General features: G+C 41.3%; 1 protein-coding gene across 2 annotated transcripts in view; it reads right to left on the reverse strand.

The window, feature by feature from the left end:
- HSF2BP (heat shock transcription factor 2 binding protein) overlaps nt 1-16654 on the reverse strand; it is a 30574-nt gene extending 13920 nt beyond the window's left edge. For both annotated transcript variants that reach the window (XM_032207454.1, XM_032207534.1), the window contains exons 1-5: nt 16548-16654; nt 14398-14548; nt 9725-9828; nt 5957-6106; nt 1236-1374 (exon numbers count right to left, since the gene is read on the reverse strand). In XM_032207454.1, coding sequence (XP_032063345.1) covers nt 1236-1374; nt 5957-6106; nt 9725-9828; nt 14398-14548; nt 16548-16583 — 580 coding nt within the window. In that variant the 5' untranslated portion in view covers nt 16584-16654. The remainder of the gene's footprint in view (nt 1-1235; nt 1375-5956; nt 6107-9724; nt 9829-14397; nt 14549-16547) is intronic.
- Between the last annotated feature and the right edge of the window lie 74 nt (nt 16655-16728).

Genomic DNA, 16728 nt, shown 5'->3' on the forward strand with positions numbered 1-16728 from the left:
CAATATTCATGCACAAACCAAAAGGCAAAAACATTTCCGGCAACTACTGTTCCAAAACATATTTTCCTGAAATGCTTTTCCTTACGCTTGCCCCATAATTCAGGGCATCCTCCTATGCAAGAGGTTATCTTCCAGCAACCTTTATCATGCTGAAGTTTCAGCAACCCCTTTCCTAAATTACAAAGAGAAAAATCTTGGCATTATCAAATTCACTGGAAAAAATTTGTATAAGCTTCAGTGAGGCAAGATTTCGTTCCACCACAGTGATTCCTGCTCAGGCAGAACACCACCATCCTTCCCCATCCAAGCCTTTAAACCTTTTCTTTGTTCAGACATTACTTTTGCTATGATTTTTTTTTTCTTTTTCTTCCAATGAAGCTATAGGAGAGAACTGCATCACACCTTTCCTTGGTACAGTGGCACAATGTGCCACATCCTGTGCTTTATTATAATCTTCAATGGAACCACGGCACCTAAAATCACACATTCAAGAAAGCTGTTAATGCACGATTCCCTTACTTGTATAAATACCCATTGTTTCATCTGCCTTACATCATGACATTAACTGATGCCATTTTGAGAGCTGCACTGTTTCACAAAAACGCAGCTGAGATATCGTCCCCATTTCTAATAGCCTTCCAAGTCAAGGGCAGCCAAACTAAGACAGATGTGTGGCTTCTAAAAATAAATATTTAGTATGGAAGTTAAGGAAGTTAGGTTTGTTAACTTTTACTTCTCTTAGCACCATGGAATTGGGAGATCTAGAAGACAGTGAAGGTAGAGTCCACCTGGCATCAACAAAATTCTCACAGTTTCAAAATGCTGAACACATACCTTGAGGTGGCTGCACCATCTGCAATTAATTTGAGATTAGTACATCTCTAAAATGTTAGAATTACCAGTGATTCAGAAAGTGTACTGCTTGACATTTACAAAGTAATGTGAGTATACATGACGGGTAAAATGGCCCTTGTTTTACCTGAGATTGAACAGAAGTTTAAGGAATTTCAAAACTGAATGGCTTTTATACATCTAATCCTGAACTATGCTACAGAAAGTGCAACTCCTCACAGAGCTGCCAAATGACAAAATCTCTTAGAACCTTACAAGAATAGGAAGTCACCAAAATCCTACATAACCGACTTCAAAAAGCTGTAATTATTGCAGTACCTATATGGCATGTGGAAAATCCCAGTGCCTACGGAATGCTATTTTGAGAGAGAACATGAACTCACTTGTTACAATCCCTGCTAAAGCTAACACAAACTGATTTTCATCAGAATCCAAATCCTGCTGTTTCATGTCTTCACTTAATGACTTCACAAAGCTCTCCATAGTCTGTGCAGTGATTGTAAAAAACTTTGCTGCTTTGCTCTGCAAGTGTGGAGGAGAAAAAAAAGGATTATGCACACTACAGCAACAATGATTATTAGATGCTACAGTCAACTGGACATTCTGCAATATTCCTAAGACATCCAGTCACCTCACAAGACAGCGGAAAACAGCAGGTACACACAAAGTGATGTGTTTAATCCTCTAATATTAGAAACCATTACCTCAGGAGACTATGGGAAACTACTCAATGCTACATTTATTTGTAAGACTATACTATTGTGTATTGACCTTCTAAACCCACAGGAATACGTATCAAACAATAGAATTAATGCTTAGTCTCAACACTGAGGACAGTAGCTTTTTGCTTTGCAGTAGTCACATGAAGTGTTTCATATTCACATTTCAAAACAGACATTTGGGTCAACATCCTATCCAGCTGAAGACTGGACAGCTGCCTAAGTTAGTGGTTTGACATGAATTTCCTATGAAAACAGATTAAATGCCCAGCAAATAAGCATTTGATTGGATCCTAAAAGGATTCATGAATTGCTCAATACAGATTGGAGAACAAGTGACTACGCAGAAGTTCCTTGGAAAAGGAAATTGAGGTCTCTTCTGGGTCACAGGTTGGATTTTGGTCAGCAGTGTCAGAAGTACAGCCCATAATTATGTGATGCAATCTTCCCCAGGCAGCACAAGACCTCAGCAGGAATACTGCTCTGTTTTGGGGTGTCTCAGCTGAAGAACCGACCGGCCAGCACAAAGCTCAGAGCAGATCAAAGAGCCTTGTCAGAGGGGCAGGCAGAACCCACAGAGAAGAACTGAAAGAATCGTTCCTGTTTGTTAGTAATTCTGACCTGTAAAACATTGCTGAAACACTATTTCCCACAGAGAATTCTGTTTTTTGTAAAAAAAAAAAAAATAGCCTAACAGGAAGCCCAGATTTCCCAGTGCATTTAATAATTTTGCTAGTTGTTTCAGGAGAGAGCTGAAACTTCTAGTAATTTCCTGCAGCAACCCAGTAAAACAGACAGGCAGTTCAAGAAAGTGCCTAGAAATTACGATCATTTTGTGAAATTCCGGAACATCTATTCATTTTTCAAAGTGACTGAGAAATTCAGTATTTTATCAAAACCACTGTCGTCACAATATGTACAAATCTACTGATACCGTTCATTTATTCCTCCATTGCTCCACATTGACCACATCAAAGACGTCTTTTGGGAGGAAAGGAATACAGTTCCTGCAGGGTGATTCCAGCAACGGGGAGTAAAAGGCAAGGTCAGCCAATACTCCATTTCTTCACAAATTAAATTGTGGTCCCCGAAGAACAGGAATAAAGGGATCATGGGGAAGAGAGCAGAAGAATGCACTTCTGCTTCGTCTGGATGTACTTTAACTACTTATATGGGCAATGTCCCTCAAAGAAGGTCATTTTAACATAAGCAGTGATGACAGTTCAAGCAGCAAAAGACATGAAATAAAGTGAAGGAAGAGAGACTACTACTGCAGACTAGCATCAGCTATTATAAAAAAGTGAATTCACATGAAAACACAAAAGAGTACCAAGCAAACCAAGTAATCGGTATGTTGCACAGACCCCAAACAAAATCTTTTGTCAGTCTCTTGAGGTGCCACTGGTGTCCCCTCTGCTGAGCCTTCTTCTTTCCAAACAACCATTCCTTAACTAGCGGGGAGGTCTGAGAAGCTGAGGCAGAAACCAGTCAGGTTTATAAACAGCACATGTTACATACTCTGCACAGCCTAATCAGCTTGACAGTGCTTTCATGGAGCTGAAGAATCTCTCACTCACAGACATGGAGATAAGGGCAGCTCTGAGAGCAGCCATTAATGTGCTTGAGCTCAGATGGTGTAAGGAGCCCTTGGCATGCCAAGGAAACCCTGAATGAAAACATCAGGTACCATGCCATAAAACGCAAAGCCAGTTTTCACCATAGCAGGTAACTGAAATAGCCGACCACTTCGTAGGATCCAAAATTTCTCATGCTGAAGTAAACCCTGCTGCCATTCTGAAATCAAACCTTCGGTTTCTGTTTCAAAATCAGAGCCCTGAGAAGTGAATATTCAGCTGCAGGTTTTTTTTGGGAAAGACATCTAGAACAATCTCATGGGAATTAATTCATCTTTGGCACATGCAGGTAGGCATACTTGAAAACTCTCATGCTGCTTCTCTGGATGCTTCTCCAAGCTCTAGAAATGTTGAGCCTGGGTAGGAACACCTGGCATTTCTCACCCAATGCCTTGCAAACTACTTGTGCTACAGTTCAAATTTGCTGCTCAAGTTTTTGCCTAACCCATATGTACATGAACGCTCTATTAGTCACAAACACCATTTCAGTCAATCTGCGTTACAGAACTGTACAAAAGACCTACTTCTGTATCTGTGCAATGACTGAAAAAGCTGAACATTGGTCCCTAAGGCATGAAATTATCTTGAATTGATGCCACCCTTCCCCACACAGTTAAATATGAGCAATAGCTTGAAAGCATTCCTGATGTTCTTATACATTTTTGTAGTTCATAGCACCTTCTCAGGGGAAGGGGGAAGATGCTACAGGCATCACAGCTTGTCCAAAAATAACTCAAACCAAAAACTTTTTATGACAAATCTCCATCGTCTCTTAATAACCTGACTCACTGTCAGCTGTAATCTGTCGTCGATGCAATGCCATGCAATCCTTTTATGTATTTCCTAGTAGTCTTGGTGCAAACCCAGCCACTTTTCTTATCATGTTATGCGCACCAACACAAGAAAATGATGCCCACAAATTTTGCTATGACCTTCACCGGAAGAGCAGAAGTTCAGTGGGCTCTAATGATTGCTAGGAATGACTACAGCAGAAGCATTTTGCCTTTCAAATAAACTTCTGAACAAAAGTATGGCATCTTCATAGTAAGGCCTTACACGAATCATCTCTGTATCGATTTTGGTTTTACTCAATTCCATTTAATTTTGATATTTAAGACTGCTTCTAAAAAGGCTTCCACTAATTTTACTCTCATCTTGTACAGAAGTGGTAATTTACAGCACTAGTGTTTCGTTTGATGGAAGCGTGACCTTTCAGTACCGTTTCTCAAGTCAAGTAATGATGGAGAGTCACCAGACGATTGTCTGCTCTTACAGCTATAAACTGTCCCGAAATATGCGATGTGGTTTTATACTGTTTTTGTTGCTATGTGGAGGCTTTGTAGCACCTGCTTGCCTGTCAGTTTTTTTGTATTTTGTATCTTGAATCACCAAAAGCTATCAATAAAAGGTATCCCTGTACAGCTTTTTAATACCCAATACAAAGATATACTTGCATTTTGGTGCGCCTGATCTGAAAAAGCTTTTACAAGCACACTAGTTCACCACTAATTATAATAAATAACACTATTCACTCAGATGTTCACCATGTTGCTGAAAAATCAAGACAGAAGAAACTGTGGCATCAGTTCACTCAGCTTCAGTAGAAGTTCCTCTCGTGCTGGCTATGACAAGACTGAAAATTGTATTTTTGTCAGCCTTGTTCTTCTGATCCCTCCTAATTCCATCAGCTGCACGTGGCAGTGAACTTGTGTTGGCTGTAATATTACCATTGTCTTTAACTGTTGGGTTGCTTTGTGTTTATTTGCATTTAATAAAATACCTGTCCATGAGATTCATAGAATCATAGAATATCCTGAGTTGGAAGGGACCCTTAAGGATCATCAAGTCCAACTCTTGACACCGCACAGGTCTACCCAAAAGTTCAGACCATGTGCCTAAGTGCACAGTCCAATCTCTTCTTAAATTCAGACAGGCTCGGTGCAGTGACCACTTCCCTGGGGAGCCTGTTCCAGTGTGCAACCACCATCTCTGTGAAGAACCCCCTCCTGATGTCAAGCCTAAATTTCCCCTGCCTCAGCTTAACCCCGTTCCCGCGGGTCCTGTCACTAGTGTTAATGGAGAAAAGGTCTCCTGCCTCTCGACACCCCCTTACGAGGAAGTTGTAGACTGTGATGAGGTCTCCCCTCAGCCTCCTCTTCTCCAGGCTGAACAGGCCCAGTGACCTCAGCCGTTCCTCGTACGTCTTCCCCTCCAGGCCTTCAGTAGACTTGAAAGAGCTAGGCATTCTAAATATTTACATGAATCTTGGAAATTAAGTTAGCACAAAGACTGTATTAGGATGAAGATTGAAAGGAGTTGAGAATTGATGGATGTATCTTCTCTTCCATGGAATTGGCTCCTCCAAGCTTTCTGCTGGCATGGGAACCGCTGCTTGTGCACAGTGCAAGTCTTTTGTGCAAGTATTGTTAGCTTGCAAAGACATTTACGTTGTGCTAGCTGTAGCCTTGCTTCCAATTTAACTGTGTGTGGTAGAAAACAGTTAATCCTTCTTTGATAACGTGCAATTTAATTACTGCACTTATTCCCAGCCTGCTACATATTGCTAAATAGATCCAGCGCTTCTTAAATAAAAATGGATTTTCCCCCCAAAACATACAAATCAGAAAACATTTTTACTGTCCAATTAGTTTCTGAGATATATCCCTACATTAAAGCGTGTTACAGAGCAAGGTACTTCTTGTAAATACCCAACAGCATCGCCACTGCTAAGCGTTCCCCTGCCATACTTACTCCTCCTAGGATGGTTTTAACAGCTTCCTCGTTGCTGGAGACACCCCACAGCAAGGTGCACACCGCTGCACCCATCTCTGTGCAATACTCTGCTTGCTGCAGGAGCTGCTGCTTAGCCTCATGCAGGTGCTGCCGGAGGTCTAGTTTCTCCTGAAACAGGACAAGGAAATTTTGGTTGCATTTTCTGTCAGCCCAGGTGTTTTAGGCTACAGGACAGAACAAGAAACATCATCAGGGCCATATATGAAAGAAGGGGGGGAAATTCACAGCAGTTGCAGATGCAGACCTTCTCTCCTGAGCTCTATCCGAGTCGTGTGTCTATCATGTAGGCTGACAGTAACCAGAAGCCTGTCCACAAGGTCAGCCCAAGTGACCCACTCAGACTGAGCGGCACCTAGAGAAGCCTGATAGGAAAGTCGACTCCTGAGCAAATAGCTGCATGTCTCCGAGAAAGGGAAGGATTTCAGAGGTCAGCCTTTCCAGCCACCTTACGAAAGATAATGGGCACATCTTACAGGAAGAGAGAGTTGGATTGTTTTTCAAAATGGACCGCCTTAGCCAATGTGGCAGAGTTGCTGGCTATCTGGGATAAATCCTGTTGTCTCTTCCAACTTCTTTCAGCTGGCACATTCCTGAACAGCAGTGGCAAAATGAGACAGAGTCCCTACAAAAACAAGCCTAAGGTTTGAAGTTTAGAGTGCCTTTCACGCTTAGGACCAGAAAAGCCCATGCTCTACCATGCATCCATCACCTGAGTGAGCTTGCAGAAAGCACAGAGCAATTCAATACAACCAGGACACGGTTTCAGTTTGCCAGTACTTCCTTCCAATACAATGGGAAGCTGGCCAGAAGATATCATGAGATTTGGTATGATTCTATGTCTCACTGGCTTGCTAGAAAATGCCACGGGGTAGTGAAGCTGCCGCATCTCATTCTGTCCATTCTGGGGGTATGTGATTTTCAGATTCAGCTCAGAAAACACCTTCCTCAACCCAACCTTCCCCATACCTCTGGTTATCACGATGAAGTCTGGGGAATGAGAAGGGATCTTTTCTATGTCATTTTGGAAAGTAAGTAAACACAACAAAACTTTCAAGCATGTATTCCCAATGAGATTTTAAAATAAGTATCTTGTCATTTTAGGGGTTCACCTCAATGGTTTGGAAAGAACAGAAAGGTAAACTCATCTACAAATGCATGTAGCATGGTATTTACCAGTACAAAGCTGCTTGTCTTCTGTTTGTTATCAATTACCTACCTAGACTCCTATATCACATCTGACAGACATATTTGAGTTGCTTTATCATGCCGCTAATGGAACACACAGAGTGTAGTCTGTAAAATTCAAATGAAATTTATGAAGCAGGTTGCTGCGTGTATTTTCTCTCTGGACTCTCTCTCACCTTATAATTCAATACATGCAAAAGGCTGACACTTGCTGTTGATTTTGTAGGCATGAAGTGCCAGGAAAAGTCTCTTAACTCTTAATTCCTCTATAACAATGCTGAGACACAAAACTCTGCCATACCATAGAGCTAGATTCCCCCAGCAATGATGCAAAGCCACCACAAGAAATGCCAGAATTTTGAATACATCGAAAGCAACACTAGAACAAAGGTACAAAGCAAGGAAAACAAAGTAGTCCGTTCAAGAGCCAAGAAAACAAATAGAGCCTGCAAAAGCAAACAACCTAGCTGGAAGCAGCACTCCCGAGAGTTCACATCATGAAGCTATCACTGTGCTGTGCAACACCACCATCTTCAGGAAATGGTCAAGGCACATAAATACAGCAGCACTTCAGTACCTAACTACAAAAAGGCAAGGAAGGCATTAGCCAAGAATAACATGTGCACTTCCAGTTTTGCTCAGGTTCAGAAAGCAGCGCAATTCCCTAACCAGCGACACAACGCTGCAAAGAAATTTTGGAAAACGGAATGTTGATTGCTGATCCCCTAAGAAAAGGGCACTGCTCAACCAGAAAAGGCATTTACTTTATGATCGTTTCAGTGTATCACTTCCTTTTCCTTCAGGAGATAAATACGTAGAAAATAATTCAGGAACTATATGCAAGGATGCCTACAGCAGAACAGCAAGCAAATGAAACAGACTGTGCAAAGTGATTAACAGGAACAAAAAATCACACACACAACATCATCATTTATCCCAAAGAGCTAAAGGATGTCATAATGTATATAAGCTCAATCCACTCAAATAGACTTTTGTGGCATGCGACAGGAGCTATTTAGACAACTGATGTATACTGCTCTACAGCAAAGACAAGAAGAGAAGTGCTTTGATCTGGAACACAAGAACTGCTACTCTAAGTAAACTATCCGTGCTTGAACTAGGAGTTTCATCCAAAAGAAATCACAGACCTACACCACCTCCCATTCGTTCTGTAAGATTAACATGCATAAAAGTTGGGGCCCACTTACTGAGTAGCTACAACAGCATTAAACATTAATATCTAAGCAGCATGAAATACTAGAGAGATTTCATCCTGGATGCTTGTACAACTAACCACAGCACAATTAAGTAGCTATTGCAAAATAGCTGTTCCCGAAGATACTTCTTTTGAAGTAAGGAATACACAAATAGACAACTATTCCATCACACTGGCTACCAAACTTCATTCCAGAATGACTTCTCCATACAGACATGCCATAAAACGGCAAGTCTTATCTTTTCACTTATTTATTTTTCAAAAATGAAGTCATTTCTGTAGACTCATCTGCCTTTGTGCAACCCCCTACCTGGCAGATGCTATCTCTAGAACCCCAGCAAGATGAGATTCTGCTGACTACAGGAGACAGCTCACAGTTCCGAGGAAGTGAACTTGCACAGGCAAATAATCACCACTGATTCACACATCCCTCTCAAAGATTAAGCCACCGGTCTGTGTGATCCTGTTTGAATCCAAAAGGCTTCACGGAAGATCTGCAGTCTGAGAGGTCATGGTCTGGGTTATTCCTTCATTGTGAACAACTTTCCTCTTATAATCGCTAAGCACAATATTGACATAGCAAAAGGAGCACTGTAATTCTGTTTTGACTCGCAGCTGTACATGGCAGTTGGATCAATAAGTGCACTGAGAAAGGCTATTAAAACTAAACAAAGGTACACAGCTTCAAGCAAGCCAAACAAGAAACTAGTTTCATTTTCTATATCGCGTGGCTTACATTATCTTCTATTTTTCTCTTTGAAAATACGTCATAGTTACATTGAATTGAAAAAAAAAAAAAAGATTTTGTAAAGTACCATTTCAGTGCCAACTGCACCACAATCTTCCCAAATACCCATTGTTTTACTTCAGCATGTTAATAGAGGCAAAATGATAATGATTGATTTTTAACACTCCTAACACCAGGAAGAACCCTACCAAGAAGCCCAGAACACAACCCCACACAGCTGCACCTCGCAGGATATACAGGCTAGAGAGATCTATGCAGCTATGCAAGAGTTATGTATGTAAGTGGCAGACCGCCTGCTCACTGTACTTGTATCCGTACATGTTGAATACTGTTTTGGTATCTTGTCATATCTTATCTTGTTATAATATTGACCTTTTTCCCTTTCGACTGGGGAAAAATGCATCAAATGGTAATGAACTTCTAGGTAAGTAGTTGACTCATCATCTAACTACATGAATAGAAATCCCAGACTGTTTTCCAGGCTGATGATGTGGCATGAAAATGGAAAATTGATCGCTACTGCTCTTGTTCTCAAAGCTCAAGAACACAGGTATCAATATACCACCAACAAATATACCTTCTTCTCTCTCATGCAATCTGCCTGGGCTGCTTCCAGGCGGGCTCTGAAGTGTTCACAATCCATTTTTAACTGCTCTAGTTCCTCCTCCTTTTTCTCCATGCCTGTGATAGAATAAATTAATTAAAGGAAACAATAAGTTACGACCAACTGGCTTGCACTAAAAAAAAAAAAAACGAATCCACTAAATGCAGATGCGTTACATATTTGCTTGTGTTAGGCCACCTCCTAGTGGCTAAAGTGACATACAGCAATCTGCCACATAGCTCCTACAAAATCTAAATGGACAAGATGTTTCTGATTTAAAACAGGGAAAGACTGAAAGCAACACATCTATCTACTAAATACTGTGTGCTGATAAAACACCATTCTGGAACCGAGCTCCAGACCCCCAGGGATTTTTTAAAATGTAGTCAATTTTCTACTTTTTTGGTCTCACAATCTGTCTGGTATCTTCAATGAATTCAGTGAATACAGAGAAAATCTAAAAAAAAAGAGTACCGAGGTCATTCAAAAGTGATTGGTTCAATATGCAACATACAAATTATGTGAATAGTAAGAATGTTGTGCAGCTATTTCAAGTATTTAAAAAATAATAGTTATAAAGCATTTAAAAAAAATGATAAACCATTTTAACATTGTCAGTGACAAATTTTATCACTGACTCCCTTTAAAAAATATGTCTCTGATGTCATCACGTCACGTAAGACATGTATTTCACATGACAATTTAGGTGCTTTATTTTAGTGAATGGAAATCAAGTTCAAAGCACTATATTTTGAAATACCAATATCTTAAAAAAATCAGCCTGAAGGTTATTTTTAACAATTACTGAGGTTTATACAGAGATATAGTATTTTATTTTAAAAAACATGGTTCTGAGGGGTTGGTGTTTATACTGAAAAAAAAAAAAAAGGAAACACATTTAAGTAATTCCAAGCAGTAACTGTATCTACTGTATTTTTTATTAGCTTAAAAACAAGTTACAGGCCACTTCAAGCGCCACACCCTTGACTATGAATGTTCAGTTTATAGCTTAGCACACTTTATGTACTTCGCCTTATACGTGGTCAATATTTTTGAATGTGTTTACCAATCAGCATATCATATTAAACCATAAAAAGATAACGTGAAAAATACAGCCCTTACTATCCAAAGAGGTTGGATTCTGGCATTTTGTTTAGTAATTCTACATTTTTTGGAAATAAATTCCTTTATTTTTGTCCTAAGGGACAAAATATTATAATCTCAAATACACACACGTTGCTTTGAGTAGCAGCTATAAACAAAGATAATTTAGCTACATACAGCTTTTCTAAAAAGGTGGAACATATTTCCCTCAGCCCTTGTGTGATTCTAAGCCACCTCACTAAGATTTTTTAACAGAAACCACAGAGGCAAGGAAAGGGTCCACTCCTAAGAAATAGATATGTGCCAGGGCATGTTCTCCAAGCATTCAATTCTTTTCAACCTGCAACTCAAAGGAAAATCATTAAAATGAAAGGAATTGATTGAATTTTTGAGGAACTACTCAAGTTAGTGGTAGGAAACTTTCTTTCTCTTCCCTCAAGTGAAGAAAGTCCAGTCCCACACACCTATTACCATGTGAATGTGGGTCTTAAGTGCTTGAGGGAAAGGCATCTTGAGTCAGAGCATTGATAAGCATGCTGTGCTTATCAATGCAAGAACCTCTTCATCCTTGCCAAGTACATCCAGTGGAACCAACCCCCAGGGAAACCCTCTGGCTCTGGAAGGAAAGGAATGGAAAGAATCACCTCCTGCCTTTGGGAGGCTGGATCCACCCTGAATTCAGCAGCAGCACAGCCAGCAGGCACACAGACACTGCATCCTTCACTGCTGGACTTCAAAGGTCCTGGAACCAAAACTGAGCCAGGAGAAAGGGAATGCCATTAACTACTGTGTGTCAATACAGCACTACACCTTATCTTTTAACGTCCTCCAGATAAAACGGGAAGTATTATACTCTATAGAGTATCCTGATGTTTTACGTCAAGGGAAATGAGGCTTAGGTCCACCCTATATGAAAAAAAAAAAAAAAAGGTAGTGTTTTAAGTTGATAAAAAGAGACCTACTTCTAGCTATGCCTTGTTCCTGGAAATTCCCTCTGTTATGTCCAATCAACTCTCCCAGCTGTGTACTCCTCTGCTCTGAAGTGAATTCAAAGTTGAATGCACCAGTCCCAACATTTGACAGCCCCTTACCACACAGCAGTTTAATGAACGCCAGAATAAACACCAGGCATTTTGCTGGCACCAAACATCACCACAGCTGTGCTGCTCACCCCCGGCACACCGTGGTCTTGCCAGCACAACAGGGAAGTCTCACCAGTTCTCCCACTGCCTGCAAGTCCCAGCCCTCTAGTAAAAAAGTTCCTTCCCTCTGGAGACTAAAATCTTGAAGCTGACACTGTCTACTTCATGCAAGTGAAGAGGAAGCTTTCACTAGCTACTTGGATGAGCAAAAAAATATGAATGACATCTTTATATACACAGGAAATACCTAATATTACCACTGCAATAGTAAACCTCATTTTGGGAAGAAGTGACATTTTTCTCTATGAGTAACAGCAGACTCACAAGCAGGCTTTGGGCAGGACAAAATAAGTGGCACATTGCAGCCCAGGTGGGCTCATTCTCATCCATGCTATAGGTCACACCAGGGTATTTTCTGGAACAGAGATCTGCTCACAAAGCTCTGGCAAGTGGAGAACTGAGTACAATCACAATGAACGCCACCGAGCGATGTAATTCCAAGACTGCCAGCAGCTGTGCTGGTGTCCCTGTGACATCCCATCTTCCGTGAACCAAATCTTCCCCTCAGCATGCTTCTGCCACTACAGAGGTGGGGTAGAGTGGAGTAGCAAAAATCACTTGACTTGTCCAACTGTAGTGCAAAAGAGTGGCAAAAGACTGAATAAATATTCAAACCACATCATTAATTGGAAGGGAAGTCTCTGTTGCGGGGATATACGTGAGATAATCTGAAGCTGACTCAGCTTCGGGCCTACAAGGCCGAAGAGCCTACAGAGTACTGGCTAGCCAGCAGAACATTTGGAAGAAAGCCTTAAAATCCCTGTGTTGACATCACAAATCTGCAGCTTGAAGACCCTGACACTTCACCCTGATGCCTGGCACAAGAAGTGTAAGAATGATCAGTGAGAGAAATCTCCAGACTGAGCACTAAAAATAAAAGGGTAAATCAAGGGTCTGACTAGCTGAGGTTCTTGAATCCTTAACCCAACTGGAAACAGTCCTTGATGTCGTACAACACAGATCATTTCCAGAACCTACATCACTTCTTATGACACAGATGATGTCCTGAGTGGCAGCAAGAGGGACAGGTGGCACAGTCTATTGGTATTTGATGGCATGGAAAAATCCTTCCAAAGAGTGGATCATGGAGACAGCTGGAAACTTGGCCTCAATATACCACTTGGTATCAGAGATGGGCCTTCAGGCAGTATCTTAGTCTTTCTTTGGAGGAGAAAAGGACGAAAAGCATTGGCGCTAAGGTTCTGCCAGCGACTGCAGCAAGTTATAATGCTTAGCATGCAGTTCTGAAGAGGAGGAACCGCTGGAGAACACGAGCATTTGAGCCACAATGTTTTCTAGGTATTCCACTGTAGTTCTCACTGAGAAAGCTCGGTAAGCAATTAGTTAATTGTAGAAAAGCAACCCGAAGCCAAAGGATCCTACAAAAAGTGGTTCCACATTTGTCTGACACCAAGACGTCATTCCAGAAGGCCTTCTGAATGTGGACACCCACACCAGGAGGTAGGGACGTGCTAGACAGATCCTCCTTGGCCTGGCTGCTTGGGTGTTTGAGGGAGCCCCACACAGCAGGAGTCAAGCACAGACTCAGCATCAAGGCAGAGTTCTTAGCCAGACTTTGCAAATTAACCTTTGATTAATCACTTAATATTCCAGAAGATACACTCTTTCTAATCTGTTTGAATATTTGTCCCGTGTCTTTTCAGACAAAAGCGATTCCTAGGAGAACAAGTGGATTGTATTGCAGCACGTAAACTACATGCTAGGCACGGATCTGGCTCAGATTTGGTCCTGATGTCATGTTGGAAGTGATTTAGTTGTTGGAAAAATAATGCAAAGAGAATTAACACAGAACAAATGGACTCTGGGGACAGCAATAAAAAGACTTTTGCAATAGTGTCTCCAGCGTTTTTATTATTATTATACTTATGGCCATAAAAAATATACAAGCTAAAACCAAGACAAACTAGATATAAAAATATTACCTCTTCAGTCAGATTTAACTTCTTATCTGCTGCAATTCATCATTTTTATTATTTTGGTTTTTGTTTTTCATCTCAGAAGACATTTTGAAAAACAGAGTACTTACGCCTTCTCTCAAAGAAGAATTACTTTTTTTTTTTTTTTTGGATACAACTTCCTTTACTGGCTGAATTAAGTATGTTTTTGTCCACAGCAAAATATTTTTAAAGATTAATTTGGCGTAAGTCTAATTATTTCTAACGTAGTTTCTAATTTTCCTCATTACAATCACATTGATTTAATGAGGCAGTCATTGAACATTATAGTTTAATCTGTATTACCTCAACAAACTCTGTAACCATTCAAAAACCAGTTTATTCTAAGTAGTTTTGACAGAAACTGCAACATGGTACCACTCACTTGACTCAACAGCATCCAGTTTCTGGAATGTCCACAAGATATCCCCATTTAATATTTTGGGCAAGAAATCCCGCAATTGCATAACCTCAGTTGTCAGCCTTTCCAAATCACTCCTTCTAACCTTAACGAAGTCCTCTTTGGTCTCAGCCTTCTGAAATTGGGAAACAAACAAACAAACAAACAAACAACAAAGACAACACACACACAAAAACCATACCCACAGAACACCACAAAAACCCTCCAACCAACAACAAAGACACCGCTACTGCTCTGCAGTACTCCTTCTCTCTCAGACAAAAAGATTGTTCTGTATTACAGCATTTCAGAAATTCGTAACCTGATTTTAAAAAGGAACTAGCCAGTAATAATTTAAAACAAGACTCTGGAATAGAAACTCTACGACTGTAATCTAATTTTTGCCACTCTGGCCTGAAGCAAACCCTATTACTTCTTTTCATGTTTCTTCACCTAAAATGTGTGCAAGGTCCCTCAGAACATTGCAAAAATTAACATTCACATGTTTGAAACTGTTAACAGATGTACATATGCTGAGCTATTGTTTTGAGACAATTGTTTTTGTTGTAAAGCATACGCTATAAATGTTTTTAATTAACTCAAGTATGTGCAAGATCCTCAGTCACCTTTGCTACATTACCGCAGCTCTTTCAGAAGAAATTATATTTTTCAAAATAATTCACCTTTTGCAAGGAGCAAAAACAATTTGCAATCTAATCCCATATAGGAGTGACTCAATCTCAAGTAAATACAAGAAAAACGTTTACTAATTTCCCCTTGTGCCAAGCTACTCCTCTGAAATAACTTAAATTTCGAAGTCCAAGAGAACATGCATTAATTTTAAGATGATACAGAAATTTCTGTATAAGAACTCCTAAACTCCAGTTTCCAATGTATGTATATATGCCCGCTGCTGTATCTTAAAAAGGTTACCATACACACACCAACAAAGGTTTAACTTCCCTTGCCTAACACATTAAGCACCTAGTATGCTTTCACAAAGCAAAAAATACATCTCCAAGCACCACTTTGCTTTCTGAGAATGCCCCAAATCTCAGTAGTTGAGATCCTTTATGTAGATTATAACATCTTTTTCAAGAAGGAAGAGGGTATCAGAGAACAATGTAAGAAGCCATCTCCTAGAGGTACAAAGCATGCCATCCCCACAGCCATCTCAAGTCAAGCTGCCTGGGACTGATGGAGGTTGTTATTACTGGGTACCTCTCCCAGTCCCACAGAAAATGGGACTACCATTTCTATCCTTTCCAGCCACCTTCTACAGTTCTCCTTCCCTACTCCCTCAGGTTAACCACTTTCTTATACATTTGCTTCCTGCCCACTTTCTTTCCTATCTCCCTCAATCCTAGACACTTGCATGGACAAAGCAGGCCAGTTCCAGCCTTCCCACTTCATAGAATCATAGAACCATTAGGGTTGGAAAAGACCTCCAGGATCATCTGGTCCAACCATCCCCCTACCACCAATGTCACCCACTAAACCCTGTCCCTAAGCACCACGTCCAACCTTTCCTTGAACACCCCCAGGGACGGTGACTCCACCACCTCCCTGGGCAACCTGTTCCAACACCTGACTGCTCTTTCTGAATACTACTATGCTCTTTTAATTTTTCTTCAGAGACGTCAGACCCAGAACGAAGGCATGGAAGGAAGGTTTTCAACTAAAGTCATGTTTAGGAAGTGCTTATGGCAAAGCACGGCCAAGTACCACCACATCACACAAGTCACTGAAAAACAACTGATTTCGGTCTCAAGAACGTATGGAGGGCATATATGGCAGCAGGACTTTGTGATGGAGTGGCATGTGAACGCCTGTACTGATACGAAGCCCAGAAAAGCCGGTAGTGTCCAAAACGTGGCAGAAGCAGGAAAATAGCATCATTTGCTACCAGAACCAGAACAAAACACACAGCTGAAGCAGCAGGAGTGCGGTATGAAACACACACCACAGCGAAACCACCCCGCGTGCGTCGCTCTCATTGTAAATACAGCGTTCAGACAGCTTTTATTTCCAATATTGGCAGTGCAGCCCACCACAGCACCCCCCGCCCCACACCACCCAGCGACCAGCACAAAATGGCGGCGGCTCCCCTCGTTCCCCGCCGCCCTCCGCGCTACCTGCGCGTCCCCCTCGAGGCCCGCGCGGCGCCGCATGGCGGGGCGCGTGACGTCACGCCCGGATCCCCCGGGTCCCCGTGACGTCACCGGCGACGAATAAAACCTTATTTGGGCAGGGCGCGGACAGGGGGAGGGAAGGAAGGGAGGAAGGGGGGAGGTTGGCTGGAGGAAGCAGCAGCGC

Source organism: Aythya fuligula, chromosome 1 (genome assembly GCF_009819795.1).
Source record: "Aythya fuligula isolate bAytFul2 chromosome 1, bAytFul2.pri, whole genome shotgun sequence".
Lineage (NCBI taxonomy): Eukaryota > Metazoa > Chordata > Aves > Anseriformes > Anatidae > Aythya > Aythya fuligula.